The sequence below is a fragment of the Vigna unguiculata genome, chromosome 4 (genome assembly GCF_004118075.2).
Source record: "Vigna unguiculata cultivar IT97K-499-35 chromosome 4, ASM411807v1, whole genome shotgun sequence".
NCBI classification, from domain to species: domain Eukaryota; kingdom Viridiplantae; phylum Streptophyta; class Magnoliopsida; order Fabales; family Fabaceae; genus Vigna; species Vigna unguiculata.
This window is the reverse complement of record NC_040282.1, coordinates 29,966,145-29,993,421: the sequence shown is the minus strand read 5'-3', so window position 1 is coordinate 29,993,421 and position 27,277 is coordinate 29,966,145. Positions and strand designations below refer to the sequence as shown.

Here is a 27,277-nt window from a genome sequence, read left to right as displayed (position 1 = left end):
ATATATTTTTGTTTTGTCATATAATATTTTTCTAGAAATTCAAAAAGTTTTTATAATATTTCTTGTAGTGTTTTAGACAATATAAAAAGTTTGTCAAAGTACAATTGGATCAAAATTGTTCACAATTCACGCAAATACCTTGCATCAAACTATGTTAGTGCACTACAAGAAAAACGAATATTATCGACGGTCAAAATTCGTCAGTAATGTTTAAAATCCATCATTAAACCAAAATTACCAATGAATTATCGGTGGTTAAACATTCGTCGGTATAACTCTTGTCGGTAAATTTTACCAATAGAAATTGGGTTCCATCGTTAATTACCGACAAAATATCAATCCATATAATCCATCGGTAATTACCGACCAAATATTCCATCTGTAATTACCGACCGAAAATTCGTCGACAAATAGCGCACATTGGTTCATCTTCTTCCTCCTCCCTCTTTATTCTTTTTCCTTTTAGAGTTCATCTTTCAATTTTTATTTCTTCCAAAACCTCCTCCACTCCACCTTGATAAATCCGTCACTGTTGTTGTTTCTCGTTCCTCCTCTTCCTTTTCCTTCCCCATTTCATTTTTCGCACTCTTTCTTCTTTCTTCCTTCTTTTCTCTTTCTCCTTAAGAACCCCCAGTAGGCCACCAACGTGTCACTATTGCACCACCGTCACACAACCACCGCATTGTCACCGTGCCATTGCCTCATCACCGTTACGCCTTCGACATCTCCACCTTGTCCTCCTTCTTTTCCAATTCTTTTTCCTCTTCTTTTTCTTCTTCTGCTCTTCTTATTTTTCTTCACTTCTATTTCAGACATAACCTCTTAAGTTGAGTTTTGGACTATAAATTTTTCGCACCTTTTACCGGTGGATTGATTTGTCGGCAAAAACAATTTTAAATTATCGACGAATTTTATTAACGAATTTTAAGTTATGTAAGTACCAACGAATTTTACTAATAGACATTTTTATCGATATGTCAACGATAAATTTTATCGACAATTTTTTTCATTGATAACTGAAATCTGTATTATTGATGGATTTTTCCGTCGGTAATTACAATATCAAAATCCATCGGTAATTCCAATATTTTTTGTAGTGGTGCCTCTGTTTATCATCATTTGGGCGCGAAATGTCTTACATAGGTCACTAGGTCTTGCATCCCTATGAACATTCTATCTGGGGAATAATGTCATGCATCGGAATAATGGCATCAATCACCTCATCTGAAAACAGATTGAAATCCTAGTTTGCCTTCTTAATTCCCCTGGGCTCTAATGGAGGCCTCCACCCTTTGCTATATGGTTGTCGCACGTTACTGTAGTTCCTCCATCTCTTGAATCACCTAAGTCAGTTGCCCATTTTCCCTATTGTGCCTCAACTTGCTCTTCCTGGTCTAAGTGTAAGCTCTTCTTAATAGCATAGGGAATCGTTCTACCAGACCCCTTGGTAGGCGTCAAAATATCCCTACTAGTAATCTAGGCCATGGATATTTACTATGTGTGTGCTAGATAATTTGCCAAATATATCTATCTCCATGTATTTGACGTCTCACATCATTCATAATCTGAGGTTTTCCTTATCGAGTCCCCTCCGTGGTGGAGTTCAAGCTTGATGTTAACCCTGGCGCTATAATTATTATTATTTATTATATACTTTTATTCTTTTATTAATTAATAATAATAAGGATTTTATATATATTATTAGTTATTATATATTAATATATTAATCATTATCTTTTTAGTAATATTTTAATTATTCTACATAGTTAGAGTTAGAAATATTTTAATTATTAATGATTATTATATATAACATTGATATTTATTATATATATATAAATAATAAATTATAATAATAGTTATTATCAACAATGTATAATATGATGATAAAATGTGAGGAGAAATGGGTAAAATTTAATATATCAAATTTTCGGATTTGTGGTAAGATTAAATTGTGATATGTTTTTTTAAATCCGTCCGCATTTTTCTGTGCTCATCTTCTGAAACGAACATCATTTTACATCTTAATCTGTCTCTTCAAGTCAGCTTCAATAGTACTATCCACACGAAAGAACATTGCTTAAATTCTTTTAGTAAAGTTTCAATGATAAAAAATTTTCCACAAAATTTTAAGGATTAAGTTTTATCCAATTTAACAGTATCTTAAATACTTGTTATATGCTTAGTTTTACTACAAAATCTGTGGTTTTATATTGAAATAACTAAAATGTAGAACTTTTTTTTTTTTCTAAATCACTAATCTTGTTATAAAATTTTCATACATATAGCATACCAAAGTTAAATTTTACACGTCAACTTGTTGATATTCATGTGTAGTGTTCACGAGAATTTTGTTTCACTTTAGCACGGTTTTCGAAAAAAATAACAGGAAAAACATTTTCGAAAAAAATAACAGGAAAAACATACTGTTTCTAAATATGGAAAATAATATCTTAATTCATTTTTTTATTTACTTTTAATTTATTGTTTTAATCATTATTAAATTATTTTTTCGTTTTTTTAGTGATGTGATGTAATTATCTAATAGTGAGTGAAATGATGGATTAAAAATGAATTAAAAACAATGAGTTAAAATATCATTGTCCTTCTAATATATACCAGTCTAGTACAACTTGTTAACGGTCAGAATTTGGTTTCTGAAAATTGAAGTCTGACCTATGTTGCATAATTTTTTATGCCTTTCTCCCATCAGAATTCAATTTTTGAAAATAAAAATAAAAATTCAGTTTAAAATTTAATTTTCAGAAAAATCAAATTCTAAACTGAATTTTTAATTTTTTTCTCTTTTTTTAAGTGAAATTAAAGAATAAAATGTAAAAAATATTATATATTAAAAATATATTAAATTATTTTAGATATTATTTGAAAATGTAAAAGTAAATTTTAAAAGTTTATTTTTTAATTTGTTTAGTATTATTTTTTTATAATAGAACTTTGAAAAGGAATTATATGAATTATAATATAAGTAATAAAGGTCAAAAAATTATTGTATAAAATTAGTGATTTTGAGGTGGTGTTATACATTTTCTTTTGTTAATTGAATATTTTCTAAAAGGGTAAGTGAAATTTAAAAATTAGTTTGTATTATTATTTTCTTACTTTGAATTCTTTATAACAATTTAATTGATAAAGTATTTTGGTTTGGACACAAATAAATAATGAAAAATTTATAGTTATATTGTGAAATACAATAATAGTTATTAACTACTAGTGAATGTGTTTGTGTTCGTATTTTTTAATTTTTCAAAAATTTAAGTTAAGATTAATAACAAAAGTTTTTAAAATTGAAGTTAAGTTAAGATCAATAACAATTTTTTTTTTAATTTCAAAATTTAAGTTAAGTTAACATCAATAATATTTTTTAATTTTTAAGAAATAAAAGTAAAAAAGAGTTTTTAAAATAGTTGTTAAATTAAAAATTAAAAAAATAAGATATGTACAAAAAAAGTTTTTAAAATAATGATTTAGGACAAAAGATATTTTTAAAATAATGGTTAAAAATAAATTATTTATAAAATAATAAATTTTTAAAATAATTAAGGATAAAACTGGTATTATGAAATGTGAACACAAAACAGAAAATTCTCTTGTTTATATATATATATATATATACACACTTAAAAGCTATGTTTCTAAAATATAGTAATAAATAATTTATTGAAAAATTGGTTGAAATAAATTATTTTCTTTTAACTTGAAATATATAGTTAATATATGTGTTTTATAATTTTTTTTTGCATTGTATTTATGCATTACTAAATATGTAGAATTGCGATTTATAAAGTTGAAAAGGAAATAAATTTATTGAATGAAAGTTATTACATGTAACCTAATTGACATAATTAAAAATAAAATTAACTTGACTAGAACTGATGAAATGGATATTTAAATTTCACACCCCATGGATCTGTATTTAACCAAGGATTTAGATGTTTCCTTCTTTCATAGACATGAGGTGGACATGTATATCTTGTTTGGATGAACAATTCAATGTATTGCCAAGTGTCGGGATGTTCCACGTACAGGTCCAAAAATTGAACTTCTTTCCACCGCTTGATCATTTGTGCAACATCATTGTCTGTTTTGATTTCAACCATGTCATGGATAAGTTTGTTGTTGACTACCCTCATGGGACGAAGGTACTTAATATGAGTTACTATAGAACGGTTTCCATAATGTATTCCCACAATAATTTTCTCATTTTATTCCTCTATTTATAAAAAACAAAAAACCACAAAAAAAAATTAAAAACCCAGTTCAAAATTCGGTTCCTCGAGAACTGAATTTGGACTAGGATAACGCAAAAAAAACATTATGCAGGATCGAATTTTGACCTTGAAACCAAAATCGTGCTAGATTGGTATATATTGGGAACATGGGCGGCTCAAGAGTTTGAAAGGCCTAAAACAAACTTAAAAATAGAGGTCTTTTATTTAAAATTTATTTTTGAGCTTTTTCTTATGCAAAAATATTTATTAAATTGTCATAATTAATTCATTTAACATTTCTTCCTCAATAGACAATAATGTCAATCCATTTAATCTTTCTTGAGACATTGTTGACATTGAAATTGTCAACATTATTCTATGAGTTACATATGCATTTGGAAAAGAATTTAATTTTTGTATATAACTAAGAATATCAATTGGTTTATCATTTGCCAAACCTATAATTTCTCTCAAGATATTTAATTATGAAAATAAATCTATTCAATCATTATCCAACAAATTATCATATTTTAAAGATTATTCAAAGTTTAAGCAATTTTCTTGCAAAAATGTACAATCTAGTGACTTTAATTTTTAACACTACATAAAAAATAAAAAATAAAAATATCTTCATATATTTTAAATTGTTCAAATCTACTCTAAAGTGTGGTAATTTCTTTATCTACAATATATAAAAATAGAATCAATTCTAAACGATTCTTGGAGAGATTTTACAATTTCATTCTTAATGTTTTTATCAAATTGTTTCTTTTTGCATGTAATACGTTTTGCAATAAACTTAGGTTATTCTCAACTTGATAGTAAGCATTTTTCTTTTTCCTAAACTTGAATTATCTTTTTACATAAAACTCAACTTTGAATTACACTTTAATTAATCTATTATCTACCAAAAGACTAACCCATAATCTAAGTAATGATTTTGTAGAAAAATGTCAGTCCCTCGTCAAAATATATGCAAAAAAACTCTTGAAACTCGTAAATCGAAAAATATAAAAAAAACTAAACTGCACAAAAGAAGCACATTTCTAATTTTAGTACAAATCCAAAATAGAATAAAAACTACAACAACACAAATAGAAAGAATAAAACATACAAACCAAAAATGAGGGTGAAAAATTGGTACACACCGACAATATGAGATTGAATGAATGTAATCTGCCAAGACTAGGGATGTCAATGGGGCGGGTAGGATACGGGTAGTAGCTCCCCCGTACCCTATCCGCTGGATAAATATTCGCCTCGTACCCGTACCCATATCCGTCGGGTATCTGTTATGCGGGTACCCACCTATTTTTTTCATATTCGCGGGTATCCACGGGTATGTAAAAAAATATTTTAAAAAATAAATATTTAACCATAATTAATGCTTGGTTCAACGAGCTCACTTTCTCCTATTGATTCTTTAAAAATAAACAAATAAAAAAAATCACTAACAATTTATATTGTAGTTTATTTTTGAAAGAAACATTAAAGAAATTACTAACTTCATTAATATCCATATCTTGCAACATTGAATAAAGTATAATGTTTTATGTTGTCCAATTTTAATCTAGAAGAGTCTAAAAACATAAGAAGTTCATTAAAAATTTCTAACAATCACTTAATTAAAATATCTAAGTAAAAGTGTTAATTTCATTTACCTTCCATGTTGGTCTATAACCAGTCTTGGAGACACATCAATGCCTCCACAGTATCTTAAAGTAATCTACTCTGATTTAGGGTAAGAATCTGACCACCATTATTGAATACAGACTTAGAATGTTTTTTACTAATATATATATATATATATATATATATGAGGATATTTTTTTGAATTAAAATTTAGCGGATACGAGTATCCATGGGTACAGATACTATGATACCTATACCCGCCCTGTTAACATGCGGGTATCAAAATTATTCGTACTTGCGGGTAGTGGATATCCATTTTTAATATCCGTTTTCTATCCATTGCGGGTTTTATCCACGAATACCCGCAGGTACAGATTTTTTTGACATCCCTAGCCAAGACCCTAAAAAATAACTCTTAGAAGAAAAGAAAATAAGGAAAAACAAGAAAAGTAACAAAGAGATAAAAAGATAAAAGAAGAAAATAGAATTTATAAAAAGATAAAAAAAAACTAATTATTCTTTTTTTTAAACAAAATTATAATTTATTATATAAATATTTTAACTCAATAATTATTATTTTTAATAACAATAAAAATTAACCTACACTAATAATAATTTAATTACATTTTATTCTCAAATATAAATTTATAATTAATATAATAGAACTACATTAGTAATAAAATACGCTTTAGTATTTATTTGGGGTTTATGTGTTAGATGAAAAAAAATTTGTGTTCACGATATCTTCATATATTAAATAATTGATTAAAAAAGTATGGTCACTTTCACAATTAATTTTAAATAATATTTTTAAAATTCTTTTTTACTTTAAATATTATTATGTGATTTATACTACTTTTATATATATATATATATATATATATATATATATATATATATATATATATATATATATATATATATATTAGAGTTAAACGACAGAAATAATATCTTATAGTGGCATATATTTAGTGACAGTTATACTTGTTTGGGACATTTAATTGATTATTTTTTCTTTCTTTTTACCTTTTTATTCCTTGCCGCGCTCCATCGTTTTCTCACCTAAGGCACTGAAAGTTTCTCCACTTCCACCGCAAGCTTTTCTCCAACTCGTTTCATCTACACTAGAGCTCTCTGAGTGTTATTTTCTCATAAGAGCTTATTTTTGTGGATGCTTTCTCTTCTCCATATTGAAGCTGTATTTCCTTCTTCCTTCTCTCCTGAGATTTTTTTTTGGAAATTCTTTTTGTATGTGTTTTTTTCTGTGCTAGTGGTTTTTTTTTTTCTCCCATTGGTTATTTTGAGTTTTCACTTTCCTAATCCTAATTTCAGTTTTTTTAACCCTAACTTCAAACTTCAATTCTTATGTTCTGGTGATTTGACGGATTTATCATTTTGATAATTTCTAACATTGATTTGTACGCAGCGGATGATATTGAATCTCTTCTTCTTACACAGGAAGAACGAATGGAAAATTTTTTCGTTTTCTTTTACTGCCAAACATCAACCTAATTTATAAAGCTTCTCATTTAATATTCAATACATTATTTCTACTTGGTGGTAATTTTTCTGAACATTTTTTAAATACTTATGCCATAGATTATTTCCAAAGTAGTTGAAACATATCAACCTGGTGCAATTGTTCTTCGGTGTGAAGCAGATTCGGTTGTTGGAGATCGCTTGGGTTGCTTCAATCTCTCTATTGATGGTGCTTATCTCCTTGTAAATTTCCTACTCTGATGAAAATATCACCATTCAATGTTAGGGATGAAGCCGGGTTGTTCTTGTTTATGTTCTCAGTTTGTCTTTTTAAATATTGGTCTCTATTGCTTAGTAGATGGTGTAGCTTGATTAGAAAATTTATTTTTTGATGTTTCTTTAATAGGTCACTCTGAATGTGTTAGTTTTGTAAAAAGATTCAATTTGACGTTGTTGGTGAGTTTATATCAGTTTATGTTTGCCTTACATTCACATGTGTTATGGATGATTTTACAAGAATGGACTTCTGTTACAGGTCACTGGAGGTGGGGGATACACAAAAGAAAATGTTGCTCGATGGTGGACTGTTGAAATAGGACTTCTTCTAGATGCAGAGCTTGAATTATGGCATGTTATACCAAGATTTTATTTTCTTTCATTAATGGGATTGGATATTTATTACTACTTTGCAATAATAAATATATAGATCAATTGCTAATTTCCCTTTGACAATGGCCTTCCCTGCTTATATGTCATTCCAGTGATGTCTTGGATTTGGCTTGATCTAATTCAGATGTGAGTTTATAGCATAAGCTTGTTATCCCCTTCTAATCATGTAATATGCTCCATATGTTCTGCTTTCAATTTTAGTTTTCCTTAAAGCTGATAAAAATTTCTCGTGGCAGATTTTCCGTTCATCTTCTATGGATAAAACTGCTCGCTTGTGGAAAATTGATTGTAGTCAATGTGTAAGTGTTTTCAATTACAATGAGTATGGTATGTATAAGAGCACAATACCTTTTGGTTTGTTTTTTACAACCATACTTTAATTGGTCAATATAATATTTAAAGCACATACTTTGTTTATCTTCATAATCATAATTTGAAACATTGTTATCTTTTCATCCCTTGAATGTAGTAGTTATAATTATGTCTTTACTTTTAATGAACTCAATGGCATGAATTCAATTCAACCTCATTGATGAAAACTACTTCATTACAGGCTCCATTGATGGTAAGGTTCGAATATAGGGATACATGAAGAGCGAATCATTGACTCTGCAAATATACGAGATCGCATAAGTGTTATAAGTTACAAAGAAGATGGGAAAGAATGTCATGAATTCTTGACGGAATCTTTTCTTGGCTTTGGGTATCATTACATATTTTGACACTGGAAATTCATGTCTATGAGATTGATGAACCATTGGTCATTTACACATGCAGGGATTTTTAGTTGGTTCTGTTACAGACACTTATGGTTTTTATGTTGCTTCAGGTACGTACCTTTTGAGTTACCAAATACTGATTAGTGTAGTTATGAAACCCCCTTACAAAAGATAAAATAGAAAGGATTATCTAAATTGGATTTCTAATGATTTAGGAAAATATTTCGAGCTTGAGGCGCAGTCCTTTATCTATTTACATTTAACACCCTTGTTGCTTGCAGTTAAAAAAATATGTTATATGAATTACCATTATATGTTCTTTGTCTTTGTGTTTTGTGTTTCTAGCATAGCATTGCTTCCAAACATGTCTCCATTTTTTATTCGGCGGCCAAACACAACTTGTGAAAAGTCTTTTCTTTAACTATTCATAGAAACTGAAATTTGATAACAAAAGAAGTTTATAGTAACTTATTATACCTAAACAGCTAAACTAGATTCTTTGGTATGAAAAGTGTTGCCAAGTATAGAAAATTCAATTTTAATGTCACACATTTTTTTAATAAAATCTATCCTTTGCTATTATACTATTATTTTAAATATTACATTGTTTGCCCTATTCTTTTAGTTTTAATAAAATAATTAATCAAACCTTTACACTATTTATTGTGTTGACTTTCATTATTTTCGGTCCAGTGTTATCAACTTCCTTACCTAATATTATCAATATTTCCCTTTATTTACTTTTTCAGAAAACACCAATATTTCCTTTCTAATTGTATTTTGATTAAGTTCTCTATATTTATTTCTATTTTAGAAAAATTATGATTTTTTTGAAATTCCAATCCACACTAAATATTGAATAATTTTTTTTTTTGTGAAAAAATAATGATTTTTCTGATAGTACAATACATGGAAAATTTTCAAATTAATTTAGAGGTAGTTGAAACTGTCACGAAATATTAATTTATTTTTTTAAACTCTAAATCCTAAATTGTCACTAAATATTAAATATATATTTTCAAAAATGTGGTTTTGTAATCGCGTTAAATGTTAGATAATTTTTTTTAAATTAATTTAGAGGTAGTTAAAACTGATCCTTTGAGACCTTTGTGGTGCCAAGTTAACTGACAACAATCAGAATAGAAGCGGTTAAAATCGTTGCTAAACAATTGACATAACTGACGTTAAAAATTAATTTTTTTTGTAGTGTTGGTTCTTCTTCGAACCTTTGATCCAATTTAGTTTTTTAACTTTAGAAATGTGTGGATTTAATCCTTTTAATCAAATTTTATTAGGTTTATTTGATGTTTCAAAGGCATTTCACAAAAGTATAGAATCTGAGTAAAATATCATTTCTCAAAATTATAGAATCTTCTACTTTAGAGAATGAATGGTGGAGATTCATCCTCTACATACTAACCATGCAGAAGTATCAGAACAAGCCCCCCAATTGAGGTCAAGGGGAGTTGTCATCTCCACAGATAATGCTAATGTTTCAACCCGACCCAAGTCAGTCCGACAACCTCATTAGGAACAATCACTGTGTTTTTGAGGTATTGTTTGCTTTGGAGCGTGAAGTTTCGTATGGTTTTGATCTTAAAAGGTGCCTAGAGGGTGGAGGGAAGAAGAAGTATTTAAACCGTGCTTGACCTCGACTCCTAAGCAATGTTGGACTTATTAGGTATACCAGAACAATGCCATTATCAAATATGGTTCAAAATGAATATGACTTTGTTGTTTCCTATTTTTGTATTAGTGAATACTTCTCATAATTGTCACCCTAAACACATTGGTAACCATGTCCTTCTACATGGAGTTAGGATGTAATGCAATAAAAGGGTTTCCTAGATAAAGAGGCTAACATGACCCTTACAATAGCTAAATAAGGTTCCAAAGATTTTATTATTGCTATTGACGATTTTTGTGATTATGATGGACATTAGAGACCGGAAAGTCTCTTAATCTATCTCAATTCTTAATTCTTGGACTCGAGCTCATGTATTTATTAAGCACTTTAATTCAATTAAAGTTAATTGATTTCAAACTATTAATTAATTTAATCTAAAATAATATTATAGTCTATTAACTTGGTAATCATCTACTAGTACGTTAGTCATTAGAGAAACATTTATGGAGGAGAAGTAAGAGAAAGTCCTTTGTACCTACAAACAAAATCTCATGATAATAAATATGTGATGTAATAACTCTTTTATATTTAATAAACTATCATTAAAAAAATTTGTTACGTAAAATTGACATATAATAATTTTGTAATTAATGATGTCTCTTTGTGGTGACCATTGAGGGAGGCATTGGTGGATGTGCTTGCTGAAATGAAACATTGAGAAGTTTATAAAGAATAAGGTTTAATTAATTGGGTAATGCCCACTTTTGTTTGGATGTGTCAGTTTTGTACCAACTTTTAAAAAAGTGTCAATTGAGTTCTAAATTTTGAAAAGATGCCTCGATTGATACCTTTCTAAAAGCAGGTACCAAACTCACACGTATGAACGAAAGTGGATACCATCCGACTAATTAAACCAAAGAATAATTAAGGGGTAACCTAGTAATGAATGACTCTTGGTCTAACATGAATGTAAGAGCAACTTGTGGTGACTTGTAATCCATGACAACTTACATTATCCATTTATGTGCTATGCTTGTCATTATTGGTGTTTTAAGAAAAACTAGTTGGTAATGGATGACAATGCTTATGCCATTGTATGATGATACATGTACACTTCATGTTTTTATTCTACACTTACTTAACACTAGTAAAACTATACTTTTATCTTAAAGAAAGGGTTTGAGAAAAATTAAAGAAAAAGATACGAAGTTTTATTATGCATTAAATAGGTGTAGTCATGTTGAAATGTGTACATATAATTTTTTCCTATGCGATTTGTGATGCTAAAATTATTTATTTTTTGTACAATTTTTAATTCTTAGGAATGGTTCTTTTGACTAAATAATAATAATGGATTAAATGATAATTATTCATGTATGTCGTTATATTATTAAAATAAAACTTTTGAGGTGAATGTTTATTTGATAGATACGGTGAAGTTGTTTTTTTTAATATGTTTAATAATAAGATGTAAAGTGAGATAAATTCAATTGTAGCAATGTAATAAATATTGTAAGGTGTGTGACTTGCGTTTCAAAGTGTTATGAAATGTGAATTTATGTTATATCTTGGTTGTAATTGAATATTACTATAACAATCATGAACAACAATAAGTTTCAGCTGCAAATTAATGTAAAATAAATAGAATATTTATCTACAATCATCAACATTAATATAAAATAAATAGAATATCTACATACAATCATCAATATATTGTGGTCCTGAACATAAATGTTGTCCTTTCTACCCTTCCAAAAAGAAAAATAGGAAAAGAGACTTGTTCAAGATTAGAAAGACCTAAACCTAAGCTTTAGGTAATTTTATTGGTTGCAAGCGTAAGAAGAAAAGTAAAACTTTAATCTTGGTTGTTCTAATTGTTTTCGTACTTCTAAAATTAAAAGTGGCAAGAACTATTTAAGTGATACTAATGTTCGTTGAACAAAAGTTACACTGTATTATAAAGTAATAAAATACTTTAATAAAGTTGTAATAATGGAGGAGCAACTAAAACAACAACCGAGTCCCCTTCGAAAAATGGTGGCAGTGTCATCCATCGCCGCCGGTATCCAATTTGGATGGGCTCTACAACTATCCCTTCTCACACCATATGTTCAAACCCTAGGAGTTCCACACGTTTGGGCCTCCTTCATTTGGCTTTGTGGCCCTATCTCTGGCCTCGTAGTTCAACCCATTGTAGGTTACAGCAGTGACCGCTGCCAATCTCCCTTCGGTCGTCGTCGTCCATTTATCCTTGCCGGCGCAATAGCTGTTGCAGTCTCCATTTTCCTTATTGGTTATGCTTCTGATATAGGACACATGGCTGGCGATGACATCACAAAGAGAACTCGTCCACGAGCCGTTGCCATCTTTGTCACCGGCTTTTGGATCTTAGATGTTGCCAACAACATGCTCCAGGGACCATGTCGTGCCTTCCTAGGTGACTTAGCTGCCGGTGATTCGAGAAAAACGAGAACAGCTAATGCATTCTTCTCATTTTTCATGGCTGTCGGCAATGTCCTGGGCTATGCCGCAGGATCCTATAACGATCTCCACAAGATCTTCCCTTTCACTGAAACCGTGGCATGCAACATCTTTTGTGCAAACCTAAAAAGTTGCTTCTTTTTCTCTATCATTCTTCTTCTTGGTTTGTGTATTATCGTTCTCAGTTGCGTGGACGACCCTCAGTTCACACCGACACGTAAGGAGTTGAAAGAAGATGAGGCAAGGAAGACACAACCTTCGTGCTTCTCTGGGGAGTGTTGTGCTGCATTCAAGGGACTAGAGAAGCCAATGTGGATGTTGATGTTGGTGACTGCTATTAACTGGATTGCGTGGTTCCCTTATGTGTTGTTCGACACTGACTGGATGGGTCGTGAGGTGTATGGTGGTGACGTTGGGCAGAAGGCGTATGATGCTGGTGTGCAAGCTGGTTCTTTGGGCCTCATGTTGAATTCAGTGGTGTTGGCTGTGGTGTCCTTGGGTGTAGAACCCTTGGGTCGCTTGGTTGGTGGAACGAAATGGTTGTGGGCAATCGTGAATGTTATTCTCGCAGTTTGCATGGCAATGACCGTGCTCATCACAAAAATCGCTGAGCGACAACGTGCCAATAACCCTGCTCTCATTGGAAACCCCTCCATGGATGTGAAAATTGGATCCTTAGCATTCTTCTGCGTCCTTGGTATTCCTCTTGCGGTAAGCTTTCTATCTTTTCTCACCATTCACTTGTTCGGAAACAAGTTTAAAGGATTTTTGGAACACTTGGAAAATTAGTTTTAATTTGTATCAAATTAGGACTATTTTTTATCTTTCTGTAAACTAATACTTTTTTGTGTATCCAGGTTACTTATAGTGTTCCATTTGCTCTAGCCTCTATCTACTCTAGTAGCTCAGGAGCAGGACAAGGTAAATATTACAAAGTTACCATTATTTTAAGTTAAGCTTTAATTTTATTTATTTATTTTAAGGTGAATCAAAAGAAGGGGTGAGTAAATGTTTAAGGCTAAATAAAAATGTGTAACCTTTTTGTTTGCTTCAAAACTTTCAGGATTGTCTTTGGGTCTTCTAAATATTGCAATTGTGATTCCTCAGGTTACAATACATTACTTCATACATTGTCATCTAATTACATTTTGTCATAATTATTTCAAGAATTATAGAATAGAACATATAAAACTTCCTTGGACCAATGAATTCTAATAAAGAGTTGTATATTTAATTTACACAGATGATTGTTGCAGCAATCAGTGGACCATGGGATGCATTGTTTGGTGGTGGCAACTTGCCAGCATTCGTGTTGGGTGCCGTAGCAGCCGCCATAAGTGCCATATTGGCAGTTGTTCTACTTCCAAACACCAAGAAAGAAGATGAAGCCAACATTTCCAACCTCAAAATGGCTAGTTTTCATTAACAGCTAGATCTTAGTATGTTATGCATACATAGACATTAGAAGAAAGAGGAAGAGTTTTTGGATTAAGGAATGGTGCGCTTGCTCAAGAAATTAGTTATTAGATCCTTGAAAAGTTTTCATTGCTATCGTAGCTTATGCAAGATATCCATGTTCTTTATGTACTTAGGTATGAGATTTATACAATTTTTTGTCGGGAAAACATCTTCAAATTCAACCAATAAAATAGAATTTTATTATTGTTCTCAACGAGGATTTTAGTTTCTTTGTGTTCAAATTAATTTTTGTTTAATCAAATCAACTGGGTGAGCGTTCTTTGTAATAGGACAAGCAAACAAAGTATAAAGTAAACAGTAAACAAACAAGCGTTCTTTGTATTCTGATTTCATGGTCAGTTTTATTCAACAAAAAAGGGTTATAAGTTTTTAAAAAGTAAACAAAGTTTTATAAAGTCAATTCAACACCCTACCCCCCTTCTTGGCTAAACTATACATTTCAATACTTATAATGAGTTTGAACATTTATTATATAATTATACATGATATTTGTAAATAAGGTATGTTGACTACTTATAAAATTTTTTACAATCATATTTTTGTTAAATTTTTATAGAATAATTTAATTTTCTCTAATAATTTTGTGCTTACAATTATGCAATTGGGCGTAAAATTTTTCACCCATGTTCAATGTATTCTTCAATACATTGTTTCTTAGTGTTTAATGTATCGTTTAATACATTGAAAACAAACAATTTTCACCATGTTTAATGTATTGTTCAATACTTTGAATGGTGAGTAGTGTTCAATGTATTGTTCAATACTTGTTTCACCATTCAAAGTGGTGGTATCCACTTGTTTAGTAGTGTTTTATGTCTAATTTTGTATTTTTAGATTAGTTTTGGATTTGAGAGTTAAAGTGTTAGTTTTTCATAATTTGTGTTAATAAAGTGTTTTTATACCAATTTATAGTTTAAGTTTTAGATTAGTGAGTTTTAGTCTTTGTAAGTGATATAGTATAGTTGTAGTGTACATTAATTTTACTTTTAATTCAAAGTTTAAATTTTGGATAAATTTCGGATTTGAGTATTTAGTTCTTCTTTATTTTTAAATTGTTTTTAGAAAGTTTAAAGTTGTTTATATTTTGTTTGCTTGTCCTATTACAAAGAACGCTCACCCAGTTGATTTGATTAAACAAAAATTAATTTGAACACACAAAAACTAAAATCCTCGTTGAGAACAATAATAAAATTCTATTTTATTGGTTGAATTTGAAGATGTTTTCCCGACAAAAAATTGTGTAAATCTCATACCCAAGTACATAAAGAACATGGATATCTTGTATAAGCTACGATAGCAATGAAAACTTTTCAAGGATCTAATAACTAATTTCTTGAGCACGCACACCATTCCTTAATCCAAAAACTCTTCCTCTTTCTTCTAATGTCTATGTATGCATAGCATACTAAGATCTAGCTGTTAATGAAAACTAGCCATTTTGAGGTTGGAAATGTTGGCTTCATCTTCTTTCTTGGTGTTTGGAAGTAGAACAACTGCCAATATGGCACTTATGGCGGCTGCTACGGCACCCAACACGAATGCTGGCAAGTTGCCACCACCAAACAATGCATCCCATGGTCCACTGATTGCTGCAACAATCATCTGTGTAAATTAAATATACAACTCTTTATTAGAATTCATTGGTCCAAGGAAGTTTTATATGTTCTATTCTATAATTCTTGAAATAATTATGACAAAATGTAATTAGATGACAATGTATGAAGTAATGTATTGTAACCTGAGGAATCACAATTGCAATATTTAGAAGACCCAAAGACAATCCTGAAAGTTTTGAAGCAAACAAAAAGGTTACACATTTTTATTTAGCCTTAAACATTTACTCACCCCTTCTTTTGATTCACCTTAAAATAAATAAATAAAATTAAAGCTTAACTTAAAATAATGGTAACTTTGTAATATTTACCTTGTCCTGCTCCTGAGCTACTAGAGTAGATAGAGGCTAGAGCAAATGGAACACTATAAGTAACCTGGATACACAAAAAAGTATTAGTTTACAGAAAGATAAAAAATAGTCCTAATTTGATACAAATTAAAACTAATTTTCCAAGTGTTCCAAAAATCCTTTAAACTTGTTTCCGAACAAGTGAATGGTGAGAAAAGATAGAAAGCTTACCGCAAGAGGAATACCAAGGACGCAGAAGAATGCTAAGGATCCAATTTTCACATCCATGGAGGGGTTTCCAATGAGAGCAGGGTTATTGGCACGTTGTCGCTCAGCGATTTTTGTGATGAGCACGGTCATTGCCATGCAAACTGCGAGAATAACATTTACGATTGCCCACAACCATTTCGTTCCACCAACCAAGCGACCCAAGGGTTCTACACCCAAGGACACCACAGCCAACACCACTGAATTCAACATGAGGCCCAAAGAACCAGCTTGCACACCAGCATCATACGCCTTCTGCCCAACGTCACCACCATACACCTCACGACCCATCCAGTCAGTGTCGAACAACACATAAGGGAACCACGCAATCCAGTTAATAGCAGTCACCAACATCAACATCCACATTGGCTTCTCTAGTCCCTTGAATGCAGCACAACACTCCCCAGAGAAGCACGAAGATTGTGTCTTCCTTGCCTCATCTTCTTTCAACTCCTTACGTGTCGGTGTGAACTGAGGGTCGTCCACGCAACTGAGAACGATAATACACAAACCAAGAAGAAGAATGATAGAGAAAAAGAAGCAACTTTTTAGGTTTGCACAAAAGATGTTGCATGCCACGGTTTCAGTGAAAGGGAAGATCTTGTGGAGATCGTTATAGGATCCTGCGGCATAGCCCAGGACATTGCCGACAGCCATGAAAAATGAGAAGAATGCATTAGCTGTTCTCGTTTTTCTCGAATCACCGGCAGCTAAGTCACCTAGGAAGGCACGACATGGTCCCTGGAGCATGTTGTTGGCAACATCTAAGATCCAAAAGCCGGTGACAAAGATGGCAACGGCTCGTGGACGAGTTCTCTTTGTGATGTCATCGCCAGCCATGTGTCCTATATCAGAAGCATAACCAATAAGGAAAATGGAGACTGCAACAGCTATTGCGCCGGCAAGGATAAATGGACGACGACGACCGAAGGGAGATTGGCAGCGGTCACTGCTGTAACCTACAATGGGTTGAACTACGAGGCCAGAGATAGGGCCACAAAGCCAAATGAAGGAGGCCCAAACGTGTGGAACTCCTAGGGTTTGAACATATGGTGTGAGAAGGGATAGTTGTAGAGCCCATCCAAATTGGATACCGGCGGCGATGGATGACACTGCCACCATTTTTCGAAGGGGACTCGGTTGTTGTTTTAGTTGCTCCTCCATTATTACAACTTTATTAAAGTATTTTATTACTTTATAATACAGTGTAACTTTTGTTCAACGAACATTAGTATCACTTAAATAGTTCTTGCCACTTTTAATTTTAGAAGTACGAAAACAATTAGAACAACCAAGATTAAAGTTTTACTTTTCTTCTTACGCTTGCAACCAATAAAAATTACCTAAAGCTTAGGTTTAGGTCTTTCTAATCTTGAACAAGTCTCTTTTCCTATTTTTCTTTTTGGAAGGGTAGAAAGGACAACATTTATGTTCAGGATCACAATATATTGATGATTGTATGTAAATATTCTATTTATTTTATATTAATTTGTAGTTGAAACATATTGTTGTCCATGATTCTTATAGTAATCTTCAATGACAACCAAGATATAATATAAATGCATAATTCATAACACTTTGAAAAGAAAAGAAACTTATAGACTCTAGTCTTATAATACCAATAACACATCTTACAATATTTATTATATTGCTACAATTGAGTTTATCTCATTTTATATATTATTATAAAACAAAATAAAAAATAATTCACCTTATTTATCAAATAAAAATTCACCTGAAAAGTTTTATTTTAATAATATAACAATATACATTAAGATTATCATTTAATTTATTATTATTATCTAGTCAAAGAAACCATTTCTTGGTGCATCGATATCTCTTTAAGAATTAAAAATACTACAAAAAATAAAGAATTTGAGATCACAAATCACATAGGAAAATTGTATACGTACACATTTCAACATGTGCGCACTTATTCAACACATAATAAAAGCTTACTGTACTGTACCTAGCCAAACTCGACCAAGTAAACAGTGTGCATATCGAGACCGCCGAGTTAGCACTTCACATCACCAACATAAGCCATCTAGGCAAGTAGTCGGTCGAGACCGACTACTCAAGCACATCTGGTAAGGTTAAAGCCCAGGCCGACTACTCCAATAAACTTAAGCGAAAATCGAAGCCCCCCGCATTTAATAGGTCTCAAGGGCCTGGGTTGGGGCCCAGGCCCACTCATGGCCCAAATTAGAGCCCAGGTCAAGACCCAGCCCATGAAATAGTCAAACGTCATTAATGTTCTATAAATACATGTGGACCCCATCATTTAAAGGTACGCATTCATTAATCACTGATTTGACTCTCTAAGAGCTTTGACTTACTTGAGCTTCGGAGATTCTTCTGCAGGTAACCCCTCCTGGGTTCAAGTTGACATGTATCGACCGGGAAGAGGCCAACTGAAGAGATAGCGAACTACATGGTAAGGTGACGCTTGTGCCTAACCTCTTGTTTGTTCTTCTGCAGGAACACTTACTATTTTTTCTTAAACTATACTATTTTTCAAATAAAACTATAGTTTCACTTGTGTTCAATAAGTGTGGAAAAAAATATTAGGTGTACATATATCATTATTGAACTTCCACTCATTACTACAAAGTTTTTCTTAAAGCACTAACAACAAAAAATGTAGTATGCAAATGGATAATGTAAGTTGTCATCCATTACTAATCACCACAAGTTTCTCTTTTTATTTTTTTTATATTACTGTTATTTATTCAAAGGGACCATTCCTTAGTGCATCAATATCTCTCTAAAAATTAAAAATAGTACCAAACTAAAGAATATGACATCACAAATCACATAAAAAAATTGTATATATGTACACATTTCAACATATCTACACCTATTCAACATATAATAAAAACTTAAAACTTTTACCTTTTTATTCAGTTTATCTTAAATTATTTTATTATTTATAATAAAAAATAGTTTTATTGGTGTTGAGTTAGTGTAGAATACAAAATATGAAGCGTACATGTATCATTATTCAATGGTATAAGCATTGCCACCCAATACCAAGTACGATGAAGGATTATCTTGTTTCCTTTTAAGATTATTGAATATGGTGTGAGCTGATTAAGAAAGCTAAGTGAAATCCCCACTGGACATTAAGATAGCATGCTATCTAGATGTGAAGGTTCCTTTCACAAAGCTCAAGAGAAGAAGATGATGGGTTGATTCAAAACAAAAAGGAAATGGAAGGCACATAAACCATAGAAAACCAAGAACAATTAAAGGAAGAAGAAAACATAAAATGGAAAGGAAAGAAATGGTAAAAATGTGAGGAGCACGCCACTACAACGCTAGGCTAGAAGCCATGGCAACCTTGAAGATGAGTGGATGTGTGCCGCCACTTGCTATGCAAGATAAGGCTTAAAAGTATTCACTCCCTAAGGAGGAAACTCTCACAAATGGTTGAGACACAAGAGTGTTTTTACTTCAAAATCTTCAACCCTTTTACATGTATAGGAGCACCCCTTATATAGAAGAGTTTAGGGGCCTCTAAGCAAATAAAAGATACCTAAGGATGTCTCTACAAAACCCTAACCCTAGCTTCTAGAAACTAGGTCAAATAAGGTTACAAAAATGAGAGACAAAAGAGTCAACTATGGTGTGTGCAAGGCTAATTTCGTTCTAGCACAAAAGGAGACAAAGAATGTTCTCATATGTCTCCAAAAAGTGGCCAAAGTATGCTAAAAATAAAGGAGACCAAAGGTACATAGGTACACTTGTTTTATGCCTTTTACTTTATGCTTTATGCCTTTCCTTTACTCTCTCATCCACATCATTTATGCTCCCCAATCACCATGCGCCACCTAACATTGCTTTCTTACTCCTAATTAACCTACAAAGCAAATAAACATAGATTAGCATGTTGGCTTAAGTCAAGTCAACTATAGTCAACAAGTCAAACCTAGTCAAAGGTCAACAAGTCAACTAAAGTTGATTCAACTAAGTCAACTTAGGGAATCAAAAATAACAAACACAAATGAAATGGATGAAGGATTAGTGAACTTCCTTTCTAAACATGCTTAGTCTTCTTAAGCATGTGCCTCCATCCTTGGTTGGGGTCAATCCTTCATCATCCTCCCCTTCTTGGAGAAAATTTGACCACAAATTCTTTAAGCCTTTGTAGATGGAGCTTGACTTGATTTGGGGGAGGTTTTGCGCCTCCCTTTTATGAGCTCTTGTTCCATCCTTTCTAAGGGTACTACCCCTAGCTTTGGTTAAGGCATCCCTCTTTTCTAGACCACTCTTCCTCTCATGCTTGCGCATTGGGTCTTCCTTTTGAGCCTTGCAAGAGAAGGAAGAATGGTGATGTCCATCTTGCTTTGGAAATCTTTTTTTAGAGGCAAGTAACACTTTGGAGGTAACTTGCTCTTTTTCTTTTTCATCTTTTCTCTTATCTTTCACTTTATTTTGGTCCTCATTTGCTTGATTGGGTGAGAGAGGTAGGAGTGTGAACTTCTTGCCTTGGAAGGAGAAAGCATAGGTGTTAGCATGACCATCATAAAAGACTTTTCTATCAAATTGCCATGGTATACCTAGCAAAATATGAGTTGCTTCCATAGGCACAACATCACATAACACCTCATCTTTAAAATTTCCAATTGAAAAGTTAATGAGGACTTGTTGAGTTACTTTAATGTCTTCTTTCTTAAGCCATGATAGCTTGTAGGGCTTGGCATGAGGGATAGTTTTCAAGCCAAGCTTGTCCACAACCCTTGTGCTAGCCACATTTACACAACTTCCATTATCTATGATGAGTGGACATAGTTTGTCATTGATATGGCACCTTGAATGAAAAAGGTTTTGTCTTTGAGAAGGGTCAAGTTCCTTGGAAACTTGTCTTAGTTGGTGCCTTATCATTAACAATCCACCTTCAAGGGGTTTAATCCTTTCACTTGAAGAAGAAGTGTGGGAAGAAGTACTTTTTAGGGAAGGGGGAGAAGAATGTTCATTCTCTACTTCTCTTTTAAGGTTTAAGGCCATGGTTCTTTTGGTAGAACAATTTGAAGCTATGTGCCCATATCCCAAACACTTAAAACATTTTATAGAACTTGTCCTTGTACCTTGAGAAGAATTAGGAGTTTCATTAAAAGGCCTAGAGGAATTAGTCCTAGGAGGTGGGTCTTGGGAACTCTTGAGTGGTGATTTATCATGTTTTCTTTCTTTATCTTTCCAAGTACTAGAATAGTAGTCATTGTATGAACCACTCCTCTTGGCCTCTTTTTTCTTTTGCAATTGAGTTTCAACTTTGGTGGCCAAATGTAAAACTTTGTCAAAAGAGGAATACTCATATAACTCTACTAAATCTTGTATGTCCCTCCTTAACCCACTCACAAATCTAGCTACCTTTTCCTCTTCATTTTCAAATTGGAGTCCTACTTTTAGAAGCATGGACTCCATCAACTTGTAATATTCATCCAAACACATGGACCCTTGTTGAAGCCTTTGGAGCTTCAAAAGAGTCTCCCTCCTATAGTAGGAAGGAACAAATCTAGCGCGCATCTAATTTTTAAGGTCCCTCCAAGAAGTCGCGAATGACTCTTGGTTAATATTGTCCATACATAATTGATGCCACCAAGTCATGGCATAACCCTCAAACTCTAAGACTACCAATTCTACTTGCTTTTGATCACTAACTACATGAATGGTAAAAATTTGGTCAAATTTTTGTTCCCACTCAATGTAGATGTTTGGGTCATTTTCTCCTTTGAACTTAGGAATCTTTGGAGTATGCTTCTCTTGTGATGGGTTACACCTAGAATGCCCTTTCTTCCTAGCCTCTCTTTCTTGCTCCTTATCTTCAAGCCTTTGAATGTGCTCTTGGATTCTTAGGTCAATTTGCTTCTTGTCTTTTCTCAATTGTTCAAAGGCCTCCTTCCTAGACAACTCCAAATCCCGAAGCAATCTCATCAATGTATTATTTTTGTTTGGTGTAGGTGCATTTGATGAACTTATCATGATTCCTACAACAAAAACACTCAAATCCGAGACAAAATAAAAGGATTAGGGGTTAGACAAAAAAATCGAGACCAAAACCAACCCAAAATGCAACCCAAGTGTTTAGATCACACTCCCAAAGTAACAAGGCAAGGCTAGCACTCAAAATCCACCAAAGGAGTGAAACAAACACTTTTAAAAACTTGTTCAAAACCACGAATGCCGGCAAGTTGCCACCACCAAACAATGCATCCCATGGTCCACTGATTGCTGCAACAATCATCTGTGTAAATTAAATATACAACTCTTTATTAGAATTCATTGGTCCAAGGAAGTTTTATATGTTCTATTCTATAATTCTTGAAATAATTATGACAAAATGTAATTAGATGACAATGTATGAAGTAATGTATTGTAACCTGAGGAATCACAATTGCAATATTTAGAAGACCCAAAGACAATCCTGAAAGTTTTGAAGCAAACAAAAAGGTTACACATTTTTATTTAGCCTTAAACATTTACTCACCCCTTCTTTTGATTCACTTTAAAATAAATAAATAAAATTAAAGCTTAACTTAAAATAATGGTAACTTTGTAATATTTACCTTGTCTTGCTCATGAGCTACTAGAGTAGATAGAGGCTAGAGCAAATGGAACACTATAAGTAACCTGGATACACAAAAAAGTATTAGTTTACAGAAAGATAACAAATAGTCCTAATTTGATACAAATTAAAACTAATTTTCCAAGTACGATGAAGGATTATCTTGTTTCCTTTTAAGATTATTGAATATGGTGTGCGTTGATTAAGAAAGCTAAGTGAAATCCCCACTGGACATTAAGATAGCATGCTATCTAGATGTGAAGGTTCCTTTCACAAAGCTCAAGAGAAGAAGATGATGGGTTGATTCAAAACAAAAAGGAAATGGAAGGCACATAAACCATAGAAAACCAAGAACAATTAAAGGAAGAAGAAAACATAAAATGGAAAGGAAAGAAATGGTAAAAATGTGAGGAGCACGCCACTACAACGCTAGGCTAGAAGCCATGGCAACCTTGAAGATGAGTGGATGTGTGCCGCCACTTGCTATGCAAGATAAGGCTTAAAAGTATTCACTCCCTAAGGAGGAAACTCTCACAAATGGTTGAGACACAAGAGTGTTTTTACTTCAAAATCTTCAACCCTTTTACATGTATAGGAGCACCCCTTATATAGAAGAGTTTAGGGGCCTCTAAGCAAATAAAAGATACCTAAGGATGTCTCTACAAAACCCTAACCCTAGCTTCTAGAAACTATGTCAAATAAGGTTACAAAAATGAGAGACAAAAGAGTCAACTATGGTGTGTGCAAGGCTAATTTCGTTCTAGCACAAAAGGAGACAAAGAATGAGTCTCCTATGTCTCCAAAAAGTGGCCAAAGTATGCTAAAAACAAAGGAGACCAAAGGTACATAGGTACACTTGTTTTATGCCTTTTACTTTATGCTTTATGCCTTTCCTTTACTCTCTCATCCACATCATTTATGCTCCCCAATCACCATGCGCCACCTAGCATTGCTTTCGTACTCCTAATTAACCTACAAAGCAAATAAACATAGATTAGCATGTTGGCTTAAGTCAAGTTAACTATAGTCAACAAGTCAAACCTAGTCAAAGGTCAACAAGTCAACTAAAGTTGATTCAACTAAGTCAACTTAGGGAATCAAAAATAACAAACACAAATGAAATGGATGAAGGATTAGTGAACTTCCTTTCTAAACATGCTTAGTCTTCTTAAGCATGTGCCTCCATCCTTGGTTGGGGTCAATCCTTCATCATTTTCTAAAAACACCAATCATAGCATACAAATGGATAATTTAAGTTGTCATTCAATACTAGTCACCACAATTGCTCCAACATTCATGTTAGACCTAGAGAAATTTGTAACTAGGTTATCCCCTTAGTTATTCTCTATAAACTTCTCAATGTGTCATATTTAAACAAGAGCACATGCTTTAATTCCTCCCTCAAAGGTCACTACGAAGAGACGTCATTAGTTACAAAATTATTATGTCAAATTCAATTTAAAAAACTATTTTAGTGATGATTTTGTAAATATAAAAGATTCATTACTTAAACAATAATTTAACTGATATTAAAGGTATTTATTATCATTATATTTTACATGTCATGGTAAGTATAAAGGACTTTCTCCTACCTCCATAAATGGTTGTCTAATGACTAGTCTACTAGTACATGATTATCAAGTTAATAGACTCTAATTTTATTGTAGGTTAAATTAATTAGGGTTAAATATATTTTTGGTCTCTTAACTTTCAGAGAAAATTAGAATTAGTCTCCATCTTCAAAACTTTGGTCTAATTTAGTCCCCTAACTTTAGAAATGCGTGAATTTAGTCCTTTTAACCAAATTTTGTTAAGTTTATTTTACTTTTAAAACGCGTTTCATAATAGCATTTGAGTTGTTTACACCGTTTGAAATATTTTCATTTCAACGTTAGTTGAGAAATGTGTTTGAAACATTAAATAAACTTAACAAAATTTGGTTAAAAGGACTAAATTCATGCATTTCTAAAGATGGGACACTAAATTGTTCCAAAGTTTCAAAGAATGACTAATTCCAATTTTCATTAAAAGTTTAGGAACCAAAAACATTTTTAACCCAATTAATTAATATAGTTTGAAATGAATTAAAATCAAATGAATGAAAGTGAATAATACATATATATAAGTCGCACTTAAAGAATTAAGAATTGAGATCCCACCACTAGCAACATCAATCCCACCACTAACAATCTCCTCTTCCTCATTCAACCCTCTTAAAATATCATCAACAATAACAACAAACCCTTTAATGTTTCTTTGCTACTACAAGTTTTCGTTATTCTTTCTAATGAACATCACAACCACAAAATTTTCAACAAAAATAAAAATGAAATCTTCAAAACCCTTTATAGGTACTACAAAGGTCATGTTAGGTTTTTTATCTAGGAAATTCCATGTTGCCTTCTATTGAGTCCCCTGGTTAAGGGTGCAACTTATCTAGCAAGTGTACTGGTTCGATTATAGCACAACAAGGTCATATCCATAAGGATTTGGTTTGATGAAACAATAATTTATAATCTACTTTAAGTTTTGCAATAAAACAGTGGCAAAGATTAGTTTTGATAGTTTGAAAATATATTTGAATAAAAGTTAACATAAGTGATGTTGATTTAAGGTGTTGGGATTGAACTTGGCTTCTTTCACTTATTTCCACTATCGTTGATTCTCTATGGGTTATGTTCTTTATTTTAGTTTTTCTGGAAGTACTCTTAATTGTAATTGTAACCCCATTCCTATAGCATTAGAACCTAAGGGTGTGAGACGCAGGGTGATTCCCACCCATGTGGAGGAACTCTTACATTAAGAACAAAACTCTTTAAACCAACTAAAGTCACAAGCCCATCCCTGGTACTTGCCAAGATATAGGATATTTGATTAGATCAAAACACTAAACTAGTTTCCACTACATCTAGTGCTGATGAGGTATGATGATTGACCAAGTCACAAAAGCAATAAGAACAAATCAAATAACCAATTCATAAAAACAGAATATAACATATATAAAACCAGAGAACTTAGAAGTTACATCCAATCTAAACTAGGAAGAAGTTAGATGCTCATAATGATGTTCGTAGCAAGTACATGGAGTACCTTTCCTCCTTCAATATCTTACTAAAGATGTTCTAATAGAAACCTAAGCTCTCTCTAGAGTTTCTCTATCTAAAATGATCTATAAGATCAACATGAAAATAACATACACATCCTCTATTTTTATAGAAATTCTATTTTACTCTTTCTCTTCTTTTACTCTTTCTCTTCCGCCAAATCAAGATAGAGGAGACACGTTGTTCTTTTTCTCCTCCACAATCAAGTTCGCCCTTCTTTGCATTCACCCAAATAGAGCACAGAAAGCCCAACTATGACTTGTATCATCCTTTCTTCACAAATTCAATCCTCCATCATGACTAAATGGTCATAACCCCTTTGATGGACGGTTGTGGCAATCCAGGGTTTTAATGTCGATGGTGAACAACAAACCTTGGGTCTGACTTGATTGGAGTTACTGTCGTCAGAGTGATTCATCACAAAGGCCGTCACTGAAGTCATCACGTCTCCCACCTCATTGTCGTTCTTCGCGTGAGAACAAGCGACGCTAACACCAGGACCCACGATTAGGCGCCTTGTCACCGTGAAAGGTCGTTGCTAACATCATTACTCACCGCTAGAGGCTTCATCGGGGTTGGCGTGGCCTTTTCCTACTTCAATTCACTACTTTAGAAGTACAACTTGAACCTTCGTACAAACGTAATTTTGATTGTTTTTACTTGCACTCATCTACACCTTGTTTTCTTCAATGTTATTGTTTGTTTAAATTATTTACTTCCCTATGAGACTATGTGAATTTTATTTAGCATATTATTACTTTCTTTCTTTAGTTTATTCTTTGTTTCTTCGTCCATCTTCTGTTGCTTCTATAAAAGCTTTGATATGTAGTGTTTTAATGTTTCACGTTGAACAAGAAGAAATGACATAGTGCAACATCTTGTAATGTGATGAACTGTTTCTCTTGCTTTCACTCTTTCGATATATGGTTCTCTCGTTTTCCCTCACTCTTGCCATATCATTATCGGTAGGGTTCTCAACTAGCATTTGGATCTCAATCGCTCTCGCTCTCTCTCGTTCATGTTCACTCTTATTTTGTTGTTCTTATTTTGCTTTCATTCAGTTTAGGTTTTCACTTTTTCTTTGATTTTATTTGGTTTTAGATCGGTTTGTACCTTTGGTTTA

At 32.3% G+C, this 27,277-nt stretch overlaps 2 protein-coding genes and 1 long non-coding RNA gene across 4 annotated transcripts in view; 2 read left to right on the top strand and 1 right to left on the bottom strand.

The window, feature by feature from the left end:
- The first annotated feature begins 6,936 nt into the window (after positions 1-6,936).
- Positions 6,937-8,856, top strand: LOC114181621. Of its 2 annotated transcripts, none has more exons than XR_003603869.1 (4): positions 6,937-7,056; positions 7,873-8,132; positions 8,243-8,305; positions 8,560-8,856. It is a non-coding gene; the product is annotated as an uncharacterized LOC114181621 (long non-coding RNA). The 2 variants fall into 2 exon arrangements; XR_003603870.1 differs by lacking the exon at positions 6,937-7,056 and adding an exon at positions 7,673-7,793.
- A 3,488-nt stretch (positions 8,857-12,344) lies between these two features.
- Positions 12,345-14,259, top strand: LOC114180713 (sucrose transport protein SUC8-like). The gene is made up of 4 exons (XM_028067014.1): positions 12,345-13,544; positions 13,691-13,754; positions 13,897-13,940; positions 14,077-14,259. Exons 1-4 carry the CDS (start codon positions 12,345-12,347, stop codon positions 14,257-14,259), a joined length of 1,491 nt encoding a protein of 496 aa, XP_027922815.1.
- A 1,472-nt stretch (positions 14,260-15,731) lies between these two features.
- The window catches only part of LOC114181620 (sucrose transport protein SUC8-like), a 71,960-nt gene continuing 60,414 nt past the window's right edge, over positions 15,732-27,277 (bottom strand). The window contains exons 2-5 of the mRNA XM_028068123.1: positions 16,447-17,637; positions 16,237-16,300; positions 16,051-16,094; positions 15,732-15,914 (exon numbers count right to left, since the gene is read on the bottom strand). Of these exons, the coding sequence (XP_027923924.1) occupies positions 15,732-15,914; positions 16,051-16,094; positions 16,237-16,300; positions 16,447-17,637 (1,482 nt within the window). The remainder of the gene's footprint in view (positions 15,915-16,050; positions 16,095-16,236; positions 16,301-16,446; positions 17,638-27,277) is intronic.